The sequence below is a fragment of the Diabrotica undecimpunctata genome, chromosome 9 (assembly GCF_040954645.1).
Source record: "Diabrotica undecimpunctata isolate CICGRU chromosome 9, icDiaUnde3, whole genome shotgun sequence".
NCBI lineage: Eukaryota > Metazoa > Arthropoda > Insecta > Coleoptera > Chrysomelidae > Diabrotica > Diabrotica undecimpunctata.
The window spans coordinates 130,745,630-130,767,952 of record NC_092811.1 but is presented as its reverse complement, the minus strand read 5'-3'; the positions used below and the strand labels follow the sequence as shown (position 1 = coordinate 130,767,952).

At 34.1% G+C, this 22,323-nt stretch overlaps 1 protein-coding gene across 1 annotated transcript in view; it reads left to right on the top strand.

The window, feature by feature from the left end:
* The window catches only part of LOC140451466 (E3 ubiquitin-protein ligase MARCHF8), an 85,141-nt gene that overhangs the window by 38,930 nt on the left and 23,888 nt on the right, over positions 1-22,323 (top strand). Inside the window, exon 2 of the mRNA XM_072545289.1 lies at positions 14,909-15,053. Coding sequence (XP_072401390.1) covers positions 14,909-15,053 — 145 coding nt within the window. The remainder of the gene's footprint in view (positions 1-14,908; positions 15,054-22,323) is intronic.

Sequence of the window (22,323 nt, the reverse complement as noted above, 5' to 3'; positions counted from 1 at the left end):
ACCAGTCTTTAAGTACCTCCGCGGTTTTGTTTTGGTAAGAATCGATACAAGATTCACTAATGTTTTTGTCATATACAGGGTGAGTCATAACTATTGGGACATAGACTAAGGACAGGTTATTTGGACCAAAATATGGCTATTGGGCCAAATATGCCTTTATAAAATGTTGCTGAGAAAAAAGATACAGGGTGTTAAAGTTAATTTTTGTTTTTCGTTTTTTGCTAATAGTTTCCCTGTATATTTATAAATTGCTATCAAAATTGGCACAGAGGCATAATCTTAGACAAGAAATAGTATTTTATTTACAATTCAACTATCAAATACCAAACTAATAAAAAAAGTTGCAACTAACGTAAGGTTTCCGTTTTGACTATAAATCAAAACTAAACACACTTTAACTTAAAAGAACTCACAAAAACTCAAACTAAATGTTCTACATGGTCTCCTCCGATTTCTATGCCTTTTCTAGTTCTTTTTATAAAGGATTTTCGGACGTTAAAAAAATATTATTCTGTCCCCTTATAAGATTAGCTGCATTTTGAATGTATCTCCAAAGTTCGTCTCGTGTATTAATTTCATTGGCATAAACTAAGGACTTCATATGTCCCCAAAAATAAAAATCTAGCGGGTTGTACTCAGGACTTCTTGGTGGCCATTGAAAATCACTGCCTCTGCAACCCATCGTTGAGGAAATACGTCATTAAGATGATTTCTAACAGCTAATGAAAAATGAGGTGGCGCTCCATCCTGCATAAACCACATTTTTCTTCTTACATCCAGTGACAGATCATCTAAAAAATCACTAAGAGTATTTTCCAAAAAGAATAAGTAAGAATTTCAATTTAAATTCGGAGGAAGAACATAAGGCCCTAGTAGTTGGTCGCCTATAATGCCACACCAAATATTCAATTTAAACTCATGCTGAAAATGTCTAGCTTTAATAGCATGCGGATTTTCTTCTTCCCAATAATGACTATTTCGCCAATTAAAAACCCCTCGTCTGGTAAAAGTTGCTTCGTCGGTGAACATAATATTCTTAATAAAGTGTCTGTCATTGCGATGTTTATTCAGAATACGTTGGCAAAACTGTAACCGTCGTGGAAGATCTGTTGGAAGTAAATTTTGAACAGGAGTGAAGTGATAAGGATGGAGGTTCTCTTTTTTTAGAATTCTAACAATAGACGACTGACTTACTCCTGTTGTTGCTGATAGATGTCGTGAACTTATTTCAGTATTTTCATCTACTCGAACCAAAAGTTCATCTTCTTGATTAGGTGTGATTTGTTTCGGTCGACCACCCCGATTTTTAGTGTGAAATTTAGTTTCACCTAAACTACGATATAATCTTGCAAAAGTTTTGTGATTTGGTTGCCTTCTGTTTGCGTATAACATTCCATACCTTTTGGCTGCCGAGCGACCGCAAAAATTTTCTTGTGCGTATACGCAAATCATATCTCGCATTTCTTCATTAGTAAAATGATTGTGACGAGGCATTTCAATCAAAAAAAGTAATGATTACTTTTAAAAAATTCAACATTACACTACACTGTCACATCAAAAATAATTTACTCTGAACAAATGACATTTACCAACAACAATTATCTGACAGTCCAAAGCATACTTTTCATAAATGAAATAATATTTGAAATCCTTTAAGACCCTAAGCAGTTCGACTGCGTTTTTATCGAAAACGGTTCAAATTATCATGTTTAAACAAGAGTACCAATTTTACGTAAAAATGATGTTTACGTCATATTTTTTAATAAAAATTACTAAAAAGTTTCATCAGAAAAAGTTTACACTCAATTTGATCATTAAGAATGATCCACGTGGCGCCCTCTATGACAAAACGTAAAATTGTAAATAAAATACTATTTCTTGTCTAAGATTATGCCTCTGTGCCAATTTTGATAGCAATTTATAAATATACAGGGAAACTATTAGCAAAAAAAGAAAAACAAAAATTAACTTTAACACCCTGTATCTTTTTTCTCATCAACATTTTATTAAGGCATATTTGGCCCAATAGCCATATTTTGGTCCAAATAACCTGTCCTTAGTCTATGTCCCAATAGTTATGACTCACCCCGTAGAGATCCAGCCTGTGAGACATGCACACCCCTTAGAAAATGGCATGTAGGTGTTACAATTCATTGGGGTGAGGAGGATTGATTCGAGTAGATCAGGAACCAACCTATAACACGCTGATGCGCTGTAGAGGCTACAAATTAGCAAAATGCTTATCATGTACTCAGGACTCCCACATGAAAGACTTCTCCTAGTTAGGCTGGAGAGCTGAAATGGCTGCATGGCTGCTTCCGCAGCTACCTTTTCAGGTTTAGGAGGGCACAATCCGATCAGTGCTTTGACTGTGGACTCTCGGATACTGCGATACACACGATGTTGGAGTGTGAGAGTTGGGCGGATGAAAGAGAGAAGTTTAAAAGAGAGTGTAACTGCAAAATGTTTGATACCGTTAGAGAAATGGTGGAGAAAATGATGAGGAATGAGTGGTGGTGGACACGGATCCACAAATTTATCAGGGAGCTGTTCTCTTCAAAAGAACGAGAGGATAGGGAACTCGCAAGAATTTTAAAATTAGCGAGTAGCACCTCGGTAAAATTGGAACTGCGCAGGCCGAAATAGGAACGAATGAGAGACAGACGACGCGAGAGAGATAGCAGCCTCGCTAAGCAGGAGGTTGAAAGTCTTTGGTGGTTGGTGTGTGTGTGGTTTTTCCGATGAATGTGTGCATCCAGGTTTCTATGTCTCTCAGCAGTGTCGTCGTCATATAGACTAAGTAGATTTCTGGGGTGTTCTTGGAACATCAGCTGTGTATATGCTGTACAGTAGAGTTGACAATATTGTCCCATGTGGTACTCCGCGGCTCCGTGATCGGACAGGACTTGTCCTATTCGGACCATGAATTTCCGGTCGCCAATTTTACGAGATCACTAGTCTTGTCATACTGTAAACATATTCCCTCATTTTATATACTCTTACTATGATGCCATACTCTGTTAAAAAAAGGCTTTGCTTACATCCAGGAAGGCAGCTCCTGTATATTGTTTATCCTTGAAGTTAGAACCTTAAAAATTTGCAGAATTATTATAACACTCCTTCAATTATATCCTGAAAAAATTAACTTTATATAGTTCAGCCATCAATGTTGTGTCTTGTATCATAAATTATAACTAATTACAATAGCCTGCTACCACAACGATGATAGAAAACCATCATCATTCGTTAAGAAATTTATTTAAAGTAAATAGTAATCGTTGTTTATTAAACCATCTCTTTTACGGTTATAATGACCAACATTTTATGATCTTTAAAGCTATCTTTTATATAAATGATAAAGATTATATAACGAAGAGAAGGTCATTTTAATGGAAAATGGATAATTGTACAGCTAAATGATTTGCCACTAACTGAATCTACTAAATATACTCTATACATTTAAAAAAGATGTGTATTATGACAACTATCTAAACGCATTAATGTTACTACAAAATTGATTGATATTTAAGTGACGAGGTCACTAAATACGCCATCCTCGTAGACATTTTAATTTATAATAGAAGATTTGTACAATGTGCACATCATAATAGAAGTACGAGGAAGGTACCACAAAGCACTTTAGGGCAAATTGAAATAATTCAGGCGCCTCTGGAAAATTGTACGGTAATTCAAAGATCGTCCACTCCCAATGTCGTGCAATGTTTTAGAAACCTCTGACCGATTTCATGATAGTCTGGAATTCTTAAGTATATCCTGAAATGTTTCATGTATCTCTGGAATATAACGGACTATCGTGAAATGTATAACGGACCTCTCAGAGACTTTAGAAAGTTTGTAACGACATACCAATACCTACGACGAAATGAGAAAGAAATCTCAGGAGTCTCTAAAGGACTTCAGAGAAATTTCCAGTATTTTAAACTATCGTGGAGTGTCTCAAGATTATTTAGAGGATCGTACGACAGTCCGGAATGGTTCAACGTTTCTGAATTATTTCGTAGACCTTTGAAAGATAACACAGTATCAAAAAAGTTTTCACAACTACCTTAAAATGTTTAAGAAAACCTGTAAAAGGCCTTTAAGGGAGTGTGAAAGTTTCCTCGAGGTTTGGAAGACAATAGGTTATCCTAAAATTGACCAAAACCGACCTGAACGGTTTGAGACGCCAATAAATTGTTTCATGATCCTCTCTAGAAGTCGTCGGGTACTTCGTAATACTTTTCTGATGAATACGGCTACCTGAAATATGTCAGGGGCACCTGGAAGATGTTATGGAAATCTGGAATGTTTGAACAATGTTGTGGAATGTTTCAGGGCTCTGGAAAACTTTAAGACCGAATGGAATGCTTCAGAATTGTCTCGAAATTTGTTATTCTGGAAGCTTTCGCGACTATCCTGTAATATTTTAGAGGTCTAGAAAGAGGAGCCTAAAATATTCCAGTTATAGGCTTAGAGATTCAGCTTAGTGATTCAGGTTAGAGATTCTAGTTAAGGATTGCAGCAAAATCTTAAAAGCTGTTTAGTTTAGAAAAATTTTCTGAAGCTTTTTTAGGATTCTAGTGGAAACTACAATCTTAGAGTTTTCCGATGGACATTAGGGGAACTTGGAACATTACAAGGCCATTTTAGAATGTGTTAAGGTCTTGTCGAAGGCATTAGAACAGTCTGGAATCTTTCAGAACTATCTTTAACTATTTTATATTAATCTGGAAGGAGATAGGACAGACCCGAATGGTTTGTGACTTTTCGGCAGAGTTTTAAACGTCTATAAAGTACTTTTCACTTTTGGAACATTGCAGAGTCGTCTGAAGCTCTATAAAGTACTCGAAACGAGCTTGAAATATTCCAGAACAATTGTGAATTGTTAAATGGATTTTTGAAGAACTTCAATAAAGTGTTGGAACATTTCAGGATACTGTGGAATGCTTTAAAATGGTTTTTATATATTTAATGTTAATCTGGAAGACAAGACGAGTATCTTGAAGTGATCCAAGACCATTTAAAAGACTTCTTCTTCTTTGTGTGCCGTGCTTGTATTCAAGCGTTGGCTATCGTCATATTGACAAGCTGATGAAATGATTCTCGGTCGGCAGCTAGATGAAACAGTTCCTCGACCGTTCGACCTGTCCATTGTCTGATGTTACGCAGCCAGGACAGTTGTTTTCTTCCGACCCAACGTTTTCCTTCGATTTGACCCTGAATGATTAACCGGAATAAGCGATATTTAGGTCCTCTCATTATATGACCGAAGTATTGGACCTTTCTCATTTTGATGATGTTGATCAATTCTCGCTCTTTGTGCACGGTCTCTAGCACGCGTTCGTTATATATGTGTGCTGTCCACGGGATTCTGAGCATGCGACGGTAACACCATAACTCAAACGCTTCTAACTTGTTGAGATTTTTTATTTTTGTTGTCCAGGTTTCACATCCATAGAACAAAGTGGACCAGACGTAGCACTTCAACACTCTTAGACGTGTGGTCAACGACAGACTTCTACTGCATAATACAGAACGCCAGTTAATAAAGTTTTTCCGTGCGAGTTCTATTCTGGTCGAAATTTCTTCGTCACTTTCAACTCTGCAGTCAATCCAGCTACTCAGATATCTAAAGTGTTCCACCCTTTCCAGGATTTTGTTATCTAATCTTAACACTGAGTCATCGATATTAATTTTTCCGACCACCATCCATTTTGTTTTTTTTTGCGTTGATTGTTAAGCCCTTTTCAGTGCATTCGTTGTTTACAGCATTCAACAGGGTTTGAAGATCTTCTAGACTCTCTGCCATTATTGCGGTGTCATCGGCGTATCTGATGTTGTTAATAATTTCACCACCGATCACACCTTCGCGGCGATTATTTAACGCTATTTCAAAAACTGGTTCAGTGTAGGCATTAAACATTATCGGTGACATAACATATCCCTGACACCACGCTTAATAGAAACTTTGGCTGAAACCTCTTGGTCCACCTTAACAGACTTAAAAGACTTAGACAGTCTAAAATTCCGAGTTTTTTTTTCTGAAATATTTCATAGACCTCTGAAAAATAACATAATTACCAGAAATGTTTCACTACCATCTTAAAATTTTTGGAAACGTCTCTAAAGGTCTTTAAGTGATCTGAAATGTTTTCTAGACCCTTGATAGACAACAGGTTAGCCTGTAGAATACACGAGTATCCTGTAATGCTTGGAAGATTTCTTTTGGAAAATCTCAAATGTTCCGTGACCATCGTGGATTGTTTTACGGTTATCTTGAAGACTTCTGGGAATCTTGCAAATCTCTGTTACTTTATAGGAATATTCCGTTTTTGTGAGTGAAGAACATCATAGCAAACTGTTATATTTCAGGATTATCTAGAAAACTTTAGGGAATACCGTAATATTTCAAGTCTGTCTGCGAATTTTCCAAGAATGGCTAGAAGCGTTAATTACTATTTTGGAATAGTTTGCTAATCTGAAAGTCAATAGGGTGTATTGAATGGTTTTAGAATTATCCCGGAATGTTGTAGAAGCCTAGAAAGTATTTTAAAAGAGCCTTAAATGTTCTAGAACTGTCATGGATTATTTAATAGGACTTTGGAGGAGTTAAGACAAACCTTGAAGATTGTCAGGCGTTCTAGAGAACTTCAGGGAAACGTTGAACATTGTGGAATGTTACAAAAGTCTCTGAAAGACTTTAGGTCAGTGTGAAGTGAAATTCAGGAGTGTTTCAAGAGAGTGGGACATATTAAATTGTTTTAAAAGTATCCTGGAATGTTTCAGAATTTTTTTCAGAACTATCGTGGATTGTTTATAGTCCTTTCAAAGATTTCGGAGAAGTCTCGTAAACTTATTATTATTTCATAAAACATTCTAAAAGTTTGAAGGACTTTAGCTCAACCTGGAATGTTTCCTGAAAACTTCAGGTAAGCTTGGAACAGTTTAAAACTCTCATGGAATGTTTCGCAAGCCTCAGAACTGTTCCGAAATGTTTTTTGTTGGACTGGAAGACAATAGAGAGACTGAAATATTTCACGACTACCATGGATTGCATCGGAGGCTTTTAACTTTTGAGGAGTCTGAAAAGTTTCACGTCTTTGGTGGATTGTTTAACGGGATTATCTGATATTTCAGAAAAACTGGGGACTTCCGGTTAACCTGTAATATTTCAAAGGCCTCTTGAGGATATTAAACAAGCCTGTAATATTTCACCACTGTTGTGGAATGTTTCAAGAACCCCTGGACGACTGTAGTGTACTTTAGTATACTTCACAAATGTTCTCCAAGAACAGAGGATATATCTCCATATACAGAGGAACCTATCTAAAACTTATCAAAACATGTACTATCAAAATCATATGGGAAGCTTCTTCCTCTTCTTCCTTCTCTCTAGGATTTTTTTCAAAAGATGTTCGAAATAAAACTAACACAGCTCAAACATTTTTTCTTCCAAACCCTGAAAATCTAAATGAATACTTTGTTAATGTGAGTAAAAATATAACATCAACTATTATGCCACAACAAGATCCTATTTCCTATCTCCCCAATTCAAAAAAGGTCTCGAATTCAGTCTTTATAGGACCAGTTGCTAAATCTGAACTGATCCAAACAATCAGTAGTATCAAAAGCAAATCTTCCTGTAATACTGATGGACTATCCATAAAAATTTTCTTAAATCTTCCAAAAAATGTGTTGGAAGTCCCAGTCTCACTAATTAACGATTCCTTTAAAAAAGGTATATTTCCAGACAGCCTAACGACAGCCATTATTATTCCTCTTCATAAGGGTGGTGAAAAATCGAATGTCTATAGACCTATTGCCTTACTACCGGTCCTATACAAAATTATTGAGAGACTTATAAAAGCCCGAATTATGTCCTTTCTCGTTGAAAACAACATTTTATCACAAATTTAGTTCGGCTTTTTATCTAAACAATGTACCAGCGATGCTATGTTTTCTGTACTACATGAAGTCTATCACTAAACAATAATCTTTATACTGACACTGTTTTTTGTGACTATGCCAAAGCTTTTGATTGTGTAAATCACGACATTTTGATAAAAAAACTAAATTTCTACGGAATTCCAGGTATTTCTTTGAATTGGTTCCAATGCTACTTGAGGAATAGAGCAAATAATACTGACTCTAGTCACAAAAGCATTGTACGTAAAGTACCATAAAGTTTAGTACTGAGTCCTCTACTTTTCCTTATCTTTATAAATGACATCACTAACTTACAAATCGATGGAAAAAAAATATTTTTTTTTGCTGGTGATACCGGTATTACCTGGAGGAACTCTAATATTGCATCTCTTCATGCAATTATAACTTCTGATCTACTTAAAATAAAAACCTGGTTAGTCTCTTATTTATTTTCTTTTAACGTGGAGATAAGACAGTAGCATTATCCTATAAAGGAGCTCTTCAACTCTGGCTTCTTAATAACTGGCCAGATCAGTATCGTTGATTCTGTAAAATTTCTTGGTATTTTTATAGACAGCAACCTTAAATGGTCCCTTCATATCGATTTGTTAAGTAAGAAACTAGCCTCAGCCTACTATGCAATAAGATCTGTTTCAAAGGAAATCAATTTATCATCTTCAATAATATATTTTTCTTTGTTAGAGTCTCATCTTCGATATGGCCTTCTGTTTTGGGGTTCTAGTACAGTTGCTTAATCTGATGTTATTTTTAAAATACAAAAAGAACAATACGGTATCCTTTAGCGTACATGACTAATCTATAAAAAACTTTTCTCCACCATTTCGCAGATTTTCGGTCCATATCATATGTGCTATCGTTTTGATCGGGAGATTTACTCCTCCCATAAAATTATTGTAAAAAATAATTGCTTCTGGACAAGTGAACTCAGTTTTTTCTCCAGTTTTCAGCTTTCTGTTGATAATTCCAACAGTTGTACTGTGACAATTGGACATCAGCATAACTTCCTTCGTGTCTTTCCATTTAGTTGATAAAATTCCTTCGGATGAAACTAAAAACTCCATGTCACACATTTTTTTATTATCAAATTTAGCTACATTTACTCGATTGACCATATAGGTTCCTAAGCATGGAAAATTTAGGGTGTTTCATCAAAACTTTCTTCCTCGGAAGCAGTAGTGTTTACATCCACACGATCAGTAGTATTCTCAGGTACTTCATCAGAATCTGAGGGACATAATCAGACTCTGAGGCATCATAAGGTTCTTCCTCGGATTCATTTTCAGAAATATTGGTGAGTTTGTCAATTTCTTCTTGAAGCTCTTTTTGTGTTAGAAAACGTCTACGTGCCATAGTAAGTCTGTAACCAAACAATACGAATGGGATAAATACGACCCGGTATAAACTACTACTGGGACACTAGAGTCCCGTTTAGAAATTATGGTAAAATCAATGAAAATATCAAAAATAAACAATATATATCACTAACCTGTGTTAATCGGCAACTGAATTATATATAATCTGTTAAAAGGCAGAGCAGACACTTTTTCCTTACTAAAATTTATATTATTTACGAGTTCTTGATGCACGTGTTTAGTTAACATCAATTTTTAGGTTATAAACGTGATATGTAGGTTGCATACTACTAGGTAATAAGTAAGGAATGTCTAAAAATACGGATGGGTTCAAATAACATGGGCTTTGGAGACAAACAGATGAAAGTCATCATCATCATCATCACTCTTCACGGTTCTGTGCTTCTTGTTTCCATTTCTTGGATATTCGTCTAATGTCGTCCATCCAGCGTGTTGGTGGTAGATGCCAGTAGATTTTTTGAAATCCGCTGGGACATATATGTCCCCACAGTAATGAAAGGGTTAAGTTCCGTAAATTGACAAAAGCCTATCTATCTGAAAGACCATATTATTCAGTGTAAGAGTTTCTTAACGAATCACTAAGAAATTACAGTACGTTTATCTACAAGCAACTAAAGTATTTTTATATATATTTGGGTATCACATGCAGCAGCTTAAACTTATTTGTAAACTAGTTCGTAAGGTTTTATTATGCAATTTGCAGTTTCGTTAAATTTTGCAATGGATTGTTTATTTTATTATCTTTTATTTTGCGGTATTGACGATATATGTAATTTTAGTAAATTATAATTATTATTTTTTTGACTTTTTGTAAGCTTTGTTCATAAAATTGTACAATTTTCAGTGGCAATAAAGCATATTTCTATTCTATTCTATGTTCTGAAATGATTTATGTTATTTTGGAACTTAATCTGACAGACTGAAATTTCTCAGCACCAACCTGTAATAGAAGATAGTTCTACTACTATTAGATAAGGCCTAGAAGAGCCTGAAATGTTCCAGGTCTATCGTAGATTGTTCATCGAGCCTTTTAAATGCTTGAAAGAAACCTTGAAGGCGGTTTAGAGAGTCATAATTAGACTTCGGCAAATATGCATATTGCATATTTTGCATATTGTGCATATTTTATGCAAATATTTCATATTTTGGCATATTTGTATAAAAGTTTGCATAAAGTGCATAAAAGTTCAGATTTTTATACTGTATTTGAAAATTTTTAAACATACCAATTTATTTCAATTCTTGTATAAAATTTTGTAGTCATTTTAATCAAGAAATGATCTAAGTACGTAATCTCTACAGGTACAAAACATTTACAATTTCAAAGAAGATCAATTTAAGTAGCCCTCAACATTCTTAGAAAGTCTCGGTCACTGAGGCATTCAGTTATTGGATAATCGCTAAGGGTTTGCTCATTTGCATTTTATGATCTAATCCCCAAATCTATCTACAATTTATTGTATCTTAACAGCAGGTAAACGGCTAATAGTTTTGTTCCTAATTTAGGGATTTTCCAAAATCTCCCAGTTTATTGAATTAGGTACCTAAACATTTCTAATTTGATGCTCAGATTTGTAAATCATTTTTGTTTTGATATTTAAAGCGTAAACACTCGTTGTGCGTAACAAAAAGGAAGATTGTGATTTTATAATGCCTAAAACAACCAGTGCTTCAACTTGGATTAAACCTTATAAAGAGCTGTCTATGGATATGGGAAAAATCTACTGTTCAGTCTGTGGCAAAATTGTAAGTATCTAATATTTTCTATTAAATATCTAATATTTCATACATACAGGGTGTTTCCAAATGACACTTACAACGTTTGACTGTAGATACTTTTCGAGATACAGGGTGTTAAAATTTAAAAAAAATTAAATTCTTTTAGTTAATAACAACAATAACTTTAAAACCAATAAACGTATTTACTTGAAATTTAGTACTCGTAGGTTGTTTTTAAATGAAAAATAGCTTCCTTTAGTGAGAAAAAATTGTCCATGGTACAATACAATGGTGTGTATTTAGAAAAATTTTTCACCTTTACTTTTTTTTATGAAGTCAGCGAATTCTAAAACACAATTATTTTTATTGTAATTGAATTAACAAAAAAAAAACTTTTGTTGAATTTTAAAATAAGTTATATGATGTACTAATGGTTAGTAACAAAAATTAATTTGTGGATTAATACTGCATTTAAAACACTTAGCGAGTGTTTTTTTCCAAACCAGTTATTTGATTAACCAAAAACACCTTGTATATTTTTATATTTTAAAGGTTGGGTTAAAATAAAGGTTTTTATTTTTATTTATAGATAGCATGTGAGAAGAAATTTCAGATAGACCAACATGTGAGAACTGCTTCACACATTGCAAAAAAAGGAAAAATAGGAGGAAAACATCAAACTTCAATGGCTAAATGTTTCCAATCTACTTCAAAAAAATTAGATGAGCAAGAAACTTTTAATGAAGACTTGTGTCGCGCATTAGTGTCTGCAAACATACCGCTTTCAAAATTAGCAAATGTAAATTTTAGTTCGTTTCTAAAAAAATATTGCAAACTTAATGTTCCAAGTGATCGGTCTCTAAGAAGAAATAATGTGAACGGGCTATACTCGTCGGTGTTAATTAATATTAAGGAAGAAATTGCAGATAATTATTTTTACATATCTGTAGACGAAACCACTGATTCCTCAGGAAAGTATATTGCTCATTTATTGATTGGTGTTCTTAAAGAAGATACCTTACCAAAATCTCATCTTATTTCATGCCAGCAACTTGAGAAAACAAATGCTTTAACAATTTCGCGTTTTATACATGAAACATTAGCAACTTTTTTTCTTCCGACAACTATTCCTTCTAATAAATTACTGCTTATTTTATCGGATGCTGCTCCTTATATGGTGAAAGCAGGACAAAATTTAAAAATATTTTTCCCAGATTTAATACATGTTACTTGTGTAGCGCATAGATTAAACAGAGTTGCAGAGGAAATACGAAAAAAGTTTCCTCTTGTAAATACCATGATATCCAGTGTCAAAAAAGTATTTCTCAAATCTCCTATAAGAATTCAACTTTATAAAGAAATGCTACCTAACATTCCTCTTCCACCACAACCTATTTTAACGCGATGGGGAACATGGTTAGAAGCAGCTAATTTTTATGCAGATCATTTTGTTAAAATAAAGAACATAATTGATACGTTAATAGATGAAAGTTCCCAATCTCTTTTGGATTCTAAACAAACTTTTCAGAGTAACTTGCTTCAACAAGAACTTTCATTTATAAAATCAATTAGTTTTGTTCAAAAAACAATTACTCAGAATCACCAAAACTGTCATTGTTCGAAAGTACAGCATTAATAAAAGAATTTGCGTCATGTTGTCGGAACGTTAGAGGTAATATTGGAAAAGATATTTTAAAAAAATTTGAAGCTACTATGGAAAAAAAATAAAGGTTACCATATTCTTTCTGAAGTAGTCAGTGTTCTAGCTGGAAATATTTCGGAAACAATTAATTTAGAACCAAATGTTTTGGTTAGTTTGAAAAATGCTCCCGTTACATCAGTTGATGTTGAACGAAGTTTTTCCATATATAAATATATGTACTCAGGCAGAAGCCACAAGTTTTTGTTAGAAAATTTTGAACACCACTTGGTCATTTATTGTTACCATAATTCTAAATAAGTTTATTCATACTTAAAAATGATGTAGTTACTTAAAATAAATGTAAATCTTAATGAATAGTAGGAAATATTTAGTTATGTACACTTTTTTTTTTAAATAAAATTGTTACTATTTTACGATTTTTTTATTTATTTGTATGCATATTTTGTAAAATATTTGCATATTTTCGGGTAAACACGTGCATATTTATGCGCATATTTTCTCCATTTTGTTTGCATATTTGCCGAAGTCTAGTCATAATATTACGAGAGTGTCGCACAATAGTTCTAGGGTCTCTGAAAGACTTTCTGGAAGCTGGAATTGTTCAGTGGATCGACTGTGATTTCTGAAGGATTTTAGGTGAACCTTAAATATTTTAGTTGCTTCTGGAAAACTTTAGGGCACTGGAATACGTCAATACAATTCAGAAATTTTTAGGTCTCTAAACGACATAATGGAAGTCTGAAGTATTGGAGGACTATCGCAGGTTGTTTTCTGGACCTGGAAAAAACTTCAGAGAAGCCTGGAGGATCGCGCCTATCGTTACGATAACGTTAAAATGAATGGGATGCCAAATGTTAATTCAGACGAACTTTCTGATGATTTGAATGGCATTAGGCTAACGTGGGATGGTTTTGGCAACCTGCATGATTTCTAGGAATTCTGAAATTTTAAAGCAGACTGAAGCTTGAGTGATTTAAGGGTGTGGAATGTTTCAATTCTGTTGTGAATTGTTTCATACTGTAAACGCCACATAGGAAGATCTAACCTCGCGCATGTGGCGTTTGCCTACTTTTTATATAATTAACGGCACCGAATAGTTGCCGCTGCGCTACTGCCAGCGTGGATTAAAAAATGTAAGCAAGGCGCGTTCGGGTCGAATCGGTACGAAAATAAGGATTTGCGCTGGATCTTCGTAACTGGCGCCTACTGTAGTACTCTGAAAGACAACTAAGAAGAATATGTTTTGCATATTATTGCATATGTATTATCTTGGAATATGTTTTGCATGTAATTAATCTTGGTTTTCGCGTCAAAATAAGATATAAGACTAAAAATGACGTGCACCCTGTTTTGATTTACATATTGTTTACATTATAACTTCATAATTATCAACCTTATTCTTCTATGAAAAAAGAGCCTTGTCATTATTGTTGTTATTAGTTTTTTTGATGCGTGAATTGCATTTTTTATACGTAATCGTCTCTTGTTCGTTGTAGTATCTATATAAGGTAGATATTTATTCTATATTGTTAACATTAACCTTGATTTAAAAGGTGAAGGGACGCCGGTGTTATTTATATATCATTCATTTAAATTTTAAATGAAATTTCTTCATTGCTCGCGTAAATATTTTGCAGCGTCAAGACCATTATTTATGTCACCGATTTTGATGCAACAGAAATTCATTGATTGCTTTCAGTTTTTATTAAAACAAATATGAAGATAAATTGAAAAAGAAGCGCAATATCTCCGTTATATTTTTTTTTATTCCTTTTGTTTCTTTTCTTTTTGGCCTTTTTTACCACTTTTTCGGAATTTTTAACTGTTGGACTTATAAAAATGGTCATCAATGGACATCATAACAATTTTTTGTAAATTCCAAAGTACATAAACTGCTTTGTTATAGATTTTAATAAAATTGAAAAAATTTACATGTATAACGGACCCTCCTCCTCGTGTAAATGGACTCTACCAACTATTTCGTAATGCTAATTTCGTGACGATGGCGTGAGCATTTTACCCTAGAGAAAAAGTAATATAACCCCAGCTTCGCTTCAAAAATGTAAAACAGTTTTTAAATATCTTTTTCGAAAACTACTACATTTCCATTTTTTTGTCAAAATGGGTCCTTTTTTAATTTTTTCCGACTACAGTCCAACGACTTAATGGTACAATAAATAAAAGATATTTTTCTCTTTTGTTGCAGTGGCGGATATTAGAAATGACAAGCGTCGAGAGACGGAGACTTTTATGTGCCATTCTCTTCCACTTCGTAGCGGCTGTCTGTGTTATTTGGTCCTTATTTGTTTTAATAGATAGAGCGGCTGAAGAAGTAAGGAAAGGACTGATTGGTAAGTCTGCAATATAATTTTCTCAATTTAATAAAATCTATAATTTTCAATATATTTCCTCAATAATTATAATAATTTTGTTATAAATAAAGTTGTTCTCGTGGTAAACTTTTTACAGTAATGTAGTATTATGTCCTTAAAACTTTTCTCAAAACCGTTTATACACGAATTTACAGGAAGTGTGAATTTCAGATGAATGATACTGAATTCGGATTTCGAAATGGACTGAGAACACGAGAACCTCTTTTTGCGTTGTGTTAAATGTGTTAACACAACGATGCAGAGACATGAATGTAGATGTTTATGCTTGTTTTATTGATTATCTAAAAGCGTTTAACCGCGTTAACCATCATAAGATGATCGAAATTCTGAGAACAACTGGAATTGACGAACAAGACTTGCGAATTATCTCAGAACTATATTGGCACCAAACACTATAGAGCTATAAACTATATAGAATCCGACGAGGAGTGCGACAAGGTTGCGTCTTATCACTGCTATTATTGAATCCTATCAAGAATGGAACAAGCGAGGAAAATACTCATGAACATGAAAACATTTTTTACAAGATCAGACCTTCGTTTAGAGCTCAGAATTCGAATGATCAGATGTTACGTTTTCTCTGTTTTGCTGTATGGCTGTGAAAGTTGGACAATGGACTCTGAAACAGAAAAAAAGTAGATGCCTTTGAAATATATGTTCAGATGGATGCTGAGAATTCCATGGATACAAAAAAGTTACCAATGGTGAAGTATTTTGACACATGAGTAAGCAAAAATAATTAATCAGCATAATCAAAGAGAGAAAAATACAATACTTGGGTCGTGTGTTTAGAGGTGAAAGATATGAATTATTCCAAATTATATTGAAAGGTAAAGTGCAGGGCAAAAGATTAGTTGGAAGACGCCAGAACTCGTGGCTGAAAGAACCTGAGAATGGACCTGCTCATCCACAGAAATCTTTCGTATAGCATTTTTCAAAGCTACAATTGCCATTTGAATCACCAACCTTCGAAAGGAGACTGCGCCTTAATCTTTCAACTGAAACAAAATTTATTTTATGGATATAATCTTTTTCTATATAAAATCAAAGTATAATTTCGCATTTTGAAACTATTTGACTCAAGTTTTCCTCTCATACTTTTTGTAATTTTAAATTCAATGTACAGCCTATTTAAAAATGGCCTCAAAAACCACTAAAATTGGTTAATTAATTAAAGTACTAAATACATAAATAAAATGTATATGATTGAAAAGAAGAAAACACTTGGCGTAACTCATAAGTTATTGTCAATTCCGATAGAACTCACTCAACTTTTGAACACTGCATGTACAGGGCAGCTTACGTTCAAAGTTTCGGCGTCGCGATGCTGTAAAAAGATGAGCCCTATAGACGCACTCAACGGGGGAATCGACACTTTCGGCGCTAATACCTACTTGCGCTCATTTCGACTTCTGGTTAGCTACTGCCTGGTTTTGTGTTTGTGTGTGTAAGAACGAAACTCCCGTACCTATGAAACGACCACTCTGGTCGTCGAATACTTCGATACTTTCGAAGGAGTGTGGAGTACAGCGTAATAAATTAAAGATGTCATCTCTAGCTTTTGTTGCAAAATTACGAAATGCATTTCCATTTCAAGAAATGCAATAGCTTAGATACAGTTTTAAAAAATGTGATATTTTAAAAGCGTTTTCTTGCTTTCGACGTTAAAACTAGTACTTCCAGATAACATGTGGGGATTTAGACAAGTGGTTTCTCAGAACTTGACAAACAAATGAATCAGCCAAGTTGAACGTGAGAATTTGCAGGAGATAATGTAGATATATACACATCAAAATAATCTAGCGGACACCTATATTAACAGCTTTAAATATGTTAACTGCAAATCCAAAAATAAATTTATATTTTTAATCTTTTTTGTTGTTTTGTCGATTATTGTACCAACTTGGACAGTAATGCCGATAAAAATGGCTATAAAAAATTTAACAAAACTTCAAAATGCGTTTTTGGGTAAAAAATAAAAAGTATTATTTCTTTATTGGTACTTGATTTTCGATGCCTATGTGGATTAGTTTTGCACTTGCCAACAATGGAGAGACATCATTTAAATCGAGAAACGCAGTGGCGTGCTATCGGGATCCTTCAAGTTGGCAGAAATCAAAGAGGCGTTGCTGGGGTCCTCCACACGAACAGAAGTGTCGTTAATAGTTTGTGGTTAAGGCATCAAGAAACTGGTGATGTTGTTGAACGTCATACAGGCCGTACAAGGATTGAACCATTTGACCAATCAGATTGAAGACCATTTTATTAGGTTGCAGGTATTAGGCTTTGTTTGATCGCACTGTAAAAATGAGGCTGCAAGAGACCCATCAGGTGTAGTAGGGTTCAATGCTTGAAGACCTGTGAGACTGCCTGTGTTATCCAGTGAAAATCGCGCTCATCGACTTCAGTGGGCACAAGAAAACGCAATTTGGGTTAGATGTGAGTGGGCCTCTACTTTATTCACAGATGAGTCCCGATTTGGATATGCACCAGATAAAACACGGACAAGAATTTGGAGACGATCTGGCAATGCTGAACGATTGGCCTTCGTGCGGGAGGTTCATAGACAGTATGTATAATGGTATGGGGTGGCATCACTATTGGTGGAAGAACCAATCTCGATTGTCTGGAACGGTTTCTAAATGCAACACACTACCACGCTATTATTCTTGAACCTACTGCTGTACCCTTTGCACAACAAGCTGATTCCCAATTTCAATTAATGCATCACAATGAGCGTCTGCATACTACCGAAAATTTCCCGAAGATAATGAAATTGAGGTTTTACCATGGCCTGCACCCTCGCCAGATTTAAACCCAATTGAGCTTATATGAGACATATTGGGCAGATGCATCCACTAGGAAACTAAGTTCCTGTAGCTGGCTGTATACCATGTATCACAAAAAATTTTTATTTCAAATCTTTAGTAAAAGGTATAAATAAAATACCCAAACGGGATATAACACAAATACAGAACGTTTTCGGAATGTAAATTCCATCATCAGTGTAACAAAGTGTACATGCTATGAGCCACTATAATATATGGGTGAAAACCCTTTAAATGTTATAAATTTATAAATATGTTATTAAAAAGAAACTTAAACGTCCTAATTTTTAATAACATATAATGTAACATATTTATAAATTTATAACATTTAAAGGGTTTTCACCCATATATTATAGTGGCTCATAGCATGTACACTTTGTTACACTGATGATGGAATTTACATTCCGAAAACGTTCTGTATTTGTGTTATATCCCGTTTGGGTATTTTATTTATACCTTTTACTAAAGATTTGAAATAAAATTTTTTTACAAAATATTGCGTTTAATACAAGACAGCAACTGTTTGAGGGTCTTTTAATAGAGTGGAACAGAAGTTTGCCTTACAGATGTAGGACAATAATCCACAACCGTGGAGGTCATACACTATACTAACTTAACCTAAACACTACTTTGTTGGAAGTTGAGGGGCAACAAATTAGTTTTTTTTTGCCATTTTTTGACTTTGTAACGAATAGTTTGCCTAACATATAGAGTAGTACTATGGGGGGTTGAAAATTGGGGACGGAAACTATTGGGGCAGAGATAGGGCAAGCAAAATAAATCGAAACTTATGCGAACGGCTCTCAGGGTTTATTTGGAGTAGCTGGGTCGTGGATAAGTGAATGGCAAGGGGGTTGGATTGGGGGAACTACAAAAATAAAACAAAGGGGTACTTACATGAATCTCCTGGACAAATGGGCAAACAAAAACAACAAGAAAGACCTCTAGCTATTTAAAATATGGACGCCGCTTTGAGGTGCCAAATTATAACGATTACAACAACTAGTTGTAACTATTGAAATAATTATTAGCAATGAAAAATATATCTTTTTAAATGAAACTCAACAAGGGGTTACAGAGTTAGTTAAGAGACAACATTTATTGTTGTCTCACCACAAATAGTTACAAAAATAGACAATATAAAAATACTGTATTAATAGTTACAAAAATAAATACCAAAATAACAAAAAAGAAAAACTTAAATATGTCCTATCCGTTTACAAACTCTGTTTACAAGTGGGAGATGCAACAAAACTACAAAAAATTGGTACTTAGATATAAACTGTGGCAGAAATAAATTATTGCAAATAAAAATGTATCTTTACAATTTCCCATGAAAGCAATTATTTATAAAAATGTTTATTTTTACTTTTCCTTTAAATTTTAAACACAAAAGTTACCTGGATTGCACTGGGGTTTTACACAAAAATGCTGGCGGTGGAAAGTAGACTTAACTGGAATTTCTGAGGGTAGAACTGGGCTTAAACTCTCTGCCACACGAACAAAAACTGCATATAACACTGCGAATTATTGAGGTTGGAAGTTGGGACACTGGAATACAAACTTTGGAAACTTTTCTCCTTAAAAAACTGGAACAGGTAGGACTGAACACAATGGCAAAATGTGGTAATCTTTCAAAATCTCACTTAGACTGCAACTACACATTGAACTGCTACTATTAACTGCCACAAAACTACTTAGTCTTCATAAAAAGGGACAAAAAACGAAAAACATTTCAAATTCGAGGAAAAATTTGGACTAAACGCTGGAAGCAGTTGTCTCTGACAACGCCTCAGCGAGAGTGTCGCAATTATCTTTCCGGCAAAATATTCTCAGCGATCTAAATGGATGTTTGTTTGAAACGCAGTATCGAGCGGCTTAAATCAAAGAAAAATATCATAGAATATGCGTCCGTGACATAAACAAACGTAAAATGTTTTCATATCAACTCGCGACGCAAAGAGGATTGAAAATACTCTTTGGCATTTTAACACATACGAGGGGATTTCAATATATACCAAGGAATTTACAAATGCTACAACTTATGTAGTTCTCTTTTAATTTTCATAAGAGCTATTTCGATAATTCTATGAAAAAATGTTTACTTTATATTCGAGACACTTGTTTATTCCCATTTTATTAAAAATATTTGAAATCAATTATTTGAAATTCTTGTATAATCTCGCATTTTGTTTTTGTCCCCTTGTTTATTTTGATGTGTGTATAATGTAATCAGTAATTGAGTGGCTCAGTTCCATACTTGCCTAAGCCGCATTTTCATTATAAGTCAGAAAGTTGATGTAAAGTAAATTGGCGATAATAAAAAAAGCACTCGATGTAGAAACATTTTAATATATTTTGTAAATAAACAAGATATTACTTAAACTAAAAGTTATACAAAGAAAAATTAAATATGAACACGTGAATTATACTTTTGATAAAAACTTGTAGGCAACTTTGGCGCTAACACTAACATTAAATTAAGTTATACAGTTATTGGCTAGGCAACGATAAAGTAGGTCGATAAATTATTTTATTGATCATTTTCAACGTCAGACTCAATTGAATCTCCCGTTGTTTCTTCAATGATCCCTGATTGAAGCGATCTATAAAAATTGTGATGTTCTGGAGGTATATATTTAAGAAGATCGATTAAATCTTTCTTTTTTTCCTTTGTAATAGGTCGTCCATGAGGATACAACAATGGTAGTTCAACAGGCAAATCAGTAATTACAGGTCTACCACGACCAACTCTTTTTGTTAAATCAAGTTTACTAGATCAAGAGATCATCATTTTCGATACAATTGTATTTATAGTACATCGTTTTGGGCTCCTTTTTACGTAGTTGTATCCATCTGATTTTGAGCCATTCTACTTTTTCCTTCTCTACAGATATTTTTCTGTAAGTTATGGACTCTTCCAAACTTCTTGTAGTAAAAAAGTGATCTGCTGTCATCTGATGCACAACAAATTTTGGTGTTTTCTTTTTAGCCTTTTTAATTACATTCATCCAATCATTTGGATGAAAAATTTGAGGATGATACTTTTTCTCTCTTTCTATTACACCAAAATCTTGATCGCAGCTAGAAAAGCTATGGCCAGGTATAAAAAATTTTAAATCAATTTTTTCAATTTCCGAGTTTTGCAAAATATTACTCAGTGCCAATACAACTTTAATGTTGCGATTTTGACCACCGCAACTATCGCTGTAAAGAGTGATTTCTCTGGTTGCTGATGGTAAGCAGTTCTGAATGTGATAAATAAGACAGGACGCTACTTCTTGGGCTCCTCTTTAAGCTGTGTGTTCGCCCCAAACATGCATGTGGCCAACATTATTTACCTCATAATGGATACCGAGATTATACACCCATAGTTGTCGCTTGTAATATACTACACCAGTTGATAACATTGGTGTAGGTAAAGTTTTTTGAAGGTCAAAAACCATAACTTGTTTTGTTCCATTGCTGGATCTAGCTTCATCTGCATCTCTTTTTTTCATATCTCTTACTGCATCTGCTCTCCGCAAATGAAGTTCATATTGAATTTTAGTATTATTATTGTCTGTGCCAATAGTTTGTGCCTTAAATTCGTCACAAGTTTGACACGTGTCTTTGTGTGGTTGATGAAAATGTAAGTTAAATTTACTATTGAATATGTATCGAAACATATACAGTGATACTGCTCGATGACCCTCTTCAGTACACTGACTTTTGTATAAGTCATACATGAGTTTCATATTGAGTTCGGGATTTAGATACTTTCTATTACTATCCCTGCGACAATAATGACTTTCATACGATGGAAATATCTCAATAAAATTACATACTCTTTGTTCATCCTCTAAACTAGTCTTATTGTGAGGTACATGTTTTCCTCGTCGATCAAGCACAGGAGTACCGGTTTCTTGCGTTCTCTTCAATGCATTGGTCAAAGTGCCATCGCAGACTGCTAGAGTTCCTTTAAAAAACTTTTTACAAACTACTTTATCTTCGCCGCTATCATCTTGAAGAATGTACTTTCGGGTTTTTTCTCTACGACTATTTTCCTTTTTTGTGTATTTCCTGGAAACGTGTGAAACTTGTATCTGACCACCGAGGAATGATTGCTTCATGTCCCAATTCATACTGTAGAATGCTTCAAAAATTTGCTTTCTTCTAGCTTGCGGTATTTTTTGTAAAAAGCGAAGGTGGCATTCACAATCTGTCATATCACAGGTCTTATTTGAGACGACTTTTCCTGTTGCGGAAACATATTCTTGACCACGAGCACGTTTCTCTTTTCTTATGAATTTTTTATGTGTTTGAGGTTTTCTTATACGTTTTCGTCCATTCTGCAGATTATTTGGATTTCTAATCGCATTCTGCTCACCTTGACTCTCATCTAGAGAAAAAAAATAGAA